The sequence below is a fragment of the Drosophila miranda genome, chromosome XL, assembly GCF_003369915.1.
Source record: "Drosophila miranda strain MSH22 chromosome XL, D.miranda_PacBio2.1, whole genome shotgun sequence".
Classification (NCBI taxonomy): Eukaryota; Metazoa; Arthropoda; class Insecta; order Diptera; family Drosophilidae; genus Drosophila; species Drosophila miranda.
In genome coordinates this window covers 1,043,330-1,049,548 of record NC_046673.1, presented here as the reverse complement: position 1 = coordinate 1,049,548, position 6,219 = coordinate 1,043,330, and the positions used below count along the sequence as shown (strand labels likewise).

At 48.0% G+C, this 6,219-nt stretch overlaps 1 protein-coding gene across 1 annotated transcript; it reads right to left on the bottom strand.

Annotated features, from left to right (window-relative positions):
- Window positions 1-250: 250 nt before the first annotated feature.
- On the bottom strand, window positions 251-5,905 carry LOC117186716 (serine/threonine-protein kinase pakA). Its single transcript, XM_033387826.1, has 3 exons — window positions 5,880-5,905; window positions 744-1,175; window positions 251-506 (listed from the first exon to the last, which is right to left on the bottom strand). Exons 1-3 carry the CDS (start codon window positions 5,903-5,905, stop codon window positions 251-253), a joined length of 714 nt encoding a protein of 237 aa, XP_033243717.1.
- Window positions 5,906-6,219: the final 314 nt, after the last annotated feature.

Genomic DNA, 6,219 nt, shown 5'->3' with positions numbered 1-6,219 from the left:
CGCTCTTTCTTTGATTTATCTTCTAAAATATTTGACGTTTCTTTGTACAATCCGCAAGATACCGCTGCTCGCGGCTGGCTCTCTCTCTGTGGCCATCATAGGGCGCCCCATATGCTCGCAATGAGTAATACTGGCATCTCGCTCGCTCTCACTAGATGCTAGTTATAACCTAGAGATGTTTGTGTGTGCTCTACACTCTCCGATCCTCAGCGTACTGGTACTCATCTTTCAGAGGGATTTACTGATACTTTCATGTCTCCAGCGAGGTGACCACAAGATTGTGAAACACACTCGCTGACTCGCTCAACATGGCTGCCTGGCCGCACGAGTCATTGGCGCCGCTGGGAGACGTGGGTGTGCCCAGGCGCAGGGCATCCATTATCACTTCAAAGTCCTTCTGGTTCTGGTTCATGTCGAAATCGTCCAGCTCGAGATGGTGATGGTGGTGGTGGTCGACGGACAGCTTGTTGCGCTTGCTGTTTGGACTGTCCATGGAGGCGCCAGCGCTCGATCCAATGCCCATTCCCATGCCCATGCCCATGCCCATGCCCATGCCCATGCCCATGCCCATGCCCATGCCCATGCCCATGCCCATACCCATGCCCATGCCCATGCCCATGCCCATGCCCATGCCTACGCCCATCCCCATGCCCAGTCCGACCACGTCCAGGGGGCATTCCTCGATAGCCGAGATGAGGCGCTGCGGCGGTATGTAGAACTGGGATAGGGCTTCACGCACCAACCGGTCGCTCTCGTCCTCGCTGATGCTGTTGCTCCTCATTCGCTTGCGGGATGCAGAGAGGGAGGCCTTCTCCAGTTGCTCCGCCCCCTGGGTGATCTCCGGGTCGATGAGCAGCATGGGCGCATTGATTGCGCTGAGCTCGCGGTCTAGTATCTCCAGGTCGTTCACCAGATTGCTGCTGGACAGGTTTCGCTTCCGGACGACCGCCGTGGCGGATTGCGCAGCGGCTGATGCGGGAGTGGTCGGCTGCTGGCGCATCGGCTGGTTTTCAATGGAGCACATGGTGCGACCCGTGGAAGAGCAGTCTCCGTATTGGGATTTGGCGTTGCTGTTGATGTTGTTGTTATTATTGTTGTTGTTGTTCGGCTTGGCATCGTCCATATTTGGCTGGAAGAGATTCTCACGAGCCAGTTCCGGACTTCGGCCGTCAGTTCTGCACAGAAAGAGAGAGAAAGTGAAGGGAAAGTTAGTCAAGAGTTGGCCACAAGCACACTAAAAAACATGGATGTAAATGGCTGCATGGCTACAATGTTTCTGTTTCTGTTTCAGTTTCAATTTGAATTTGAATTTCAATTGAAAGAAGGATGAAGAGAGGCCGTTTTCCATTATTACCATCGATTCCTATGCAATCGATTTTTACTGATATATAAAAATAGTGTATCGAGCATACCATCACAAATTGAAGCCCATCAATAGCTTATCGAGTATATACTACTTCCTCTAATTAATGAACGTTCATCCCATTAACATTGTCCCCCCTCAACACCGATATTTTGCAACTTCCCCCCACACCTTCTCCTTCCCAGAAGACCTGACGCCTGACATCAGCTCCGTTTATTTGGTTCCTTGGTAAGGGTGGTTCTATGGGGTAAGAGGTAATGGAGCCATGGCGATACAAGAGAACTTTGGGGTCTCTGCTTTTAATTAACTGGGCCAACTGTTTGCGGCATTGCCGTTCGTGGCTTTGGTGACCTGCAGCGAAGTAAATTTCAGTTAATTTCTCTTTCAATAAAAGAAAACAACAACAACTGTATGTATGTACATATGTATGTATGTACGTATGTATGTACGTCTGTATGTATATATATGTGAATTCCCGGGGGAAGTCGGGAAGGTTGAACAAATTCGAAGAAGTAACAAATGAAAGGCAACCGCGGCGCCTCGAAGTTGTTGATACTCTCCTGCTGGCCAATGGACTATTCTATTCTACGACCTTATTGAATTTAATCAAAACTGGCCAAAAAACATCTAATTTGAGTTCACAGATATTGATGGGATTTATCTGTAGTATTTCGATCTTGGTAGCCTGCAATTGGTAACGTTTGAGAGTTTCAACGAATGTACATTTATTGCCAGAACTTACACTGTAACTAATAAAATAGTTTTCATATATGTATGTACCCCTAGAGTTGAGGACATTCGGGCACGTTCGGCCAATGATGCGAACTAAGTTAATTTGCTGTACAAATTGTCCATAGCCGAACGGACACATGAATTGATCAATCAACCAACGAAATCAAAATAGTCCTTAGCTGGCTAAACTAAATATTTTCTATCCTAAATAACAACAAATAACAACAAAAAGAAGCCACAATTGTTCATGGAAAAGGAAGAGAAGTAAGCAAGCTCCTGACGGCTCCCTTCCCCTGGTAAGAGCCCTAAAGAAAGGCGCATTATTTCCATAGTTGATCCGGTGGAGATCAGCCCACTAAGCAGCCGGTCAGGCCCATAGATTTGGTCCACAATGGTCCTTCGATCCTCTAGAGAGGAGGGATGCCCGAGGCGGCATCTGCACTCCTGTGATTCGAGATGCGATTTGTGCGTCGAAAATATCATAGTACCCTCTCTGTGTAGGGCCAAAAGTAAGGGACCTCCACCTGTGTGGAGGAAAAAGTCGCACTGATGGGTGGCGTGGTGGCACTGTGGCGGGTGGCGGGTGGCGGGTGGCGGGTGGCGGGTGGCAGGTGGTTGTGGAAGAGGGGAGGGGTCAGATGGTGGGGTGGTGGGGTGAGCACGCATTAAAATACGCAGCAGAGCATGTCAATTTTGACTATTAAAGCGAAGCAGCAAACGCAGCAGCAGCAACAGCAGCAACAACAACAACAGTTACAAGACAAGCAATAACTGACAGAAATAATGCGGCGGCAGTGAGGTGCTGGAACGGTGGATGTATGCCCTGGGTACGCTTCAAGGGTAGGATGAAGGAAAGTGGGCAGGCGCTACATGCATACATACATATGTACATTCGTGTGTACTGCTGTAGGTTTGTAGCGAAAACAAAAACAACGAGGGGGAACGTTGTGAGTTGCTGCGGACACCGCAACTCTACAGTTATACCCGATACTAAGTCAGTATGGCTCTCCTCCGGCAGACGCCGCTAATATTAAACGACACGACAAAGAGTGCGTGCGAGAGAGACAGAAAATCAGTCTGAGCGTGACGTCGGGCGCTGCGTAGCCAGTGCAAATTGATTTGTTCCTTTTGGCTATACAAATTATCCAATCTGATCCAGATTCAGCAATCTGATAGATATGATTATTATCTATGATTCTGCGTTTTTAGTTTTCTCGTATCCTCAATATTGTGGATGCAACAGATTTTCGTCCTTTGTGGGGGCGGAAGGGGGTGGGGCGAAATTTTGAGATATACGTTTTTTAGTGAGATCTAACAGGAGTGCGGATACCAAATTTGGTTACTCTAGCCTTAATAGTCCCTGAGATCTAGGAACTCATATTTTGCAATAGGCAAGGCCGAACATGAAACCTGTGTGTTAGAGAGAGACAGGGCGAGAAAGAATGAAATTGTTTTCTTGATGCTGGCTATAATAATATTACGATCTAATTCATATTCTGCAGTCTAAAAGATATGGTCATTCTCTACGATTCTGCGTTTTTTGTTTTCTCGCATCTTTAAAATTGTGGATGCCACAGATTTTCGTCCTTTGTGGGGGCGGAAGTGGGCGGGGCGAAGTTTTGAAATATTTTTGTAGCAGTGACATATCACAGAAGTTTGGATCCAAACCATCGTTGCTCTAGCTCGTATAGTCTTTGAGCACTAGGCGCTGAAGGGGACGGACAGACGGACGGACGGACAGACAGACAGGGCTCAATCGACTCGGCTATTGATGCTGATCAAGAATATATATACTTTATGGGGTCGGAAACGATTCCTTCTGGACGTTACACACATCCACTTTTACCACAAATCTAATATACCCCAATACTCATTTTGAGTATCGGGTATAAAAACAAGACAAACACACAAAAAGCGAAAGTATAGATGAATCTTTACAACAACAAGAAAACGAAAGAGAGGAAGAAGCAAAACTAAAAGCAGCAGGGAAATACGAAAACTACAAAATTTCTCGTCTTATAGAAAGAAAGAAAAAAACAGAAAGCGTACAACAGAAGCCGTGTCCAGACGGGGGGAGGGACAAGAAGGAAAAGTGTGTTGGACAGACAGCGAGTGGTAAACGAAGAGGAAACAAATGGGGGGAAGGCAGTGGCAGTGGCAGACATAGAAAAAGGGGAAAAGAGGAGGCATTCCCATAATCGAGTTGCATATTTTCTTCAGCCACTTTCAATGCATTACACGAAGAGAGCGGGGAGATAGAGGGAGAGAGAGAGAGAGAGCGAGCGAGAGAGAGAGAGAGAGAGAGAGAGAGAGAGAGAGAGAGCGAGCGAGAGAGAGAGAGAGAGAGCGAGCGAGAGAGCGAGCGAGAGAGAGAGAGAGAGAGCGAGCGAGAGAGAGAGAGAGAGAGAGCGAGCGAGAGAGAGAGAGAGAGAGAGAGCGAGCGAGAGAGAGAGAGAGAGCCTCACCTTGCACCTTAATACACTTTGGCAAAGACAGGGAGACAGAGCAAGAGGACAGGTGGAGGGCAAGGGAGCGGCAGCCAGCGTGCCAGCAAGCGAAAAAGTGTGTTAGTTTCATTGTTGCTTTTGCTGCGTTTAATGCTTGTTGTTGCCTGGTCGTCGGTAGGCGCACCGTTAACTTGAAATGATGGATGGCCAAAAGAAAATGGGAGCAGCCGAGGCACCAGCAAAAGCAACAGCTCCAAATTGAAGCCACAGTCGAAGCCCACAACGAAGACGTACATTATGTACACATGTACATAGGTATGTATGTATGTGCGTGTGTATGTATGTATGTATGTATGTAGATGATGACGAGGGAGGTCGGAGACGAAGATGCAGACAAAGAGCAGCGCAGCGGACTGACCAACCAAATGAGGTGCCAAAAGGCAGACAAGACCAGGGGACTTTGGGGAGCCGGAAGAGAAGACGAGCCTCTGGAAAAAGGGGAGCGGGCTGAAGGTGAATAGAGAGCCCAGCATTGCACAAGTTCCCACAGTGGCAGTGGCAGAGGCAGAGGCAGAGGCAGAGTTTGTGAATGTAGGGTGTGCTTGGATATGAGCCTCGCTACCAACGAATGCTCACAATTCAGCAAAATGAAATTAGGGAGAGGTGGGGTGTGATTATAAAGATATTAAAGGTGGAATGATGTGAGGTACATATGTACATTATGTACTGGTACATATAATCCACTGGTCGTCACTGAACTTTATCAGACCCAAGCGATAAGATCTTGATAGCGGTTGGATCTAGATTCTAGATCTATTAAAGTCCACTGTATTATCTCCGCGACTCAACTTAGTCTTCAGGACAGTGAGCTTTGTTTTCTCATCGACCAATTCTGCGAACTGACTTCGAATATGAATATGTACACACACACACACACACACACACATTTCCCTCCCTGCCTGTCTCCCGTCCCACCATGACGCATTCGCTTTTGTGGTTTTTATAACACTATAATAGAAGAGATCATCCTGAATGAGTCAGAAATGAGGAATACACCCAACCCACGAGCCACAATCCACAATCCACAGCCCACAGCCGACAAGTGATGTACATAAAATCTCCAAAGACGCCAACCACATTGTAGATCGTGACATAATAAGCCATGGGCATGGGCATGGGCATGGGCATGTGGCTGTTTGTGTTTGTGTTTGTGGGGCGAGGGGGGGAGATACATAGCTGTAGAGAGACACTTGCGTACAGAAACCAATCGGCTATTTTGTCGACTCTCTTTGACACTGGGAGAGGCAGACAGACAGACAGACCAGACCCTGCCCTACCCCGCCATGCCCTGAACAGCATGCATGTTCGTGTGGCTGTTCTGTGTATGCGAATGTGGGTATGAGGCGTGCGACCGATAAGCAGGCGACAACTGGCCAATCCTTAGGTGGAGTGGTCGGGCGGGGGCGATTTGGGTGGAGGGATAGCTAAAGAACACGCTTTTCATTCTTTGTCCTTCGCGCGGTTTGCCGTCGTCTGTCTATCTTTCCCCGTCTGTCCATCTGTCCGTCTTATCTGTGTTTTCGTTTTGCGCACGTTTTCGATGGTCGTCGGTGAAATATGCCGTTGCTTTGCTACTCCGCGCCCCCCGCGCCATAGACCACGGCTCAGCACTCTGTT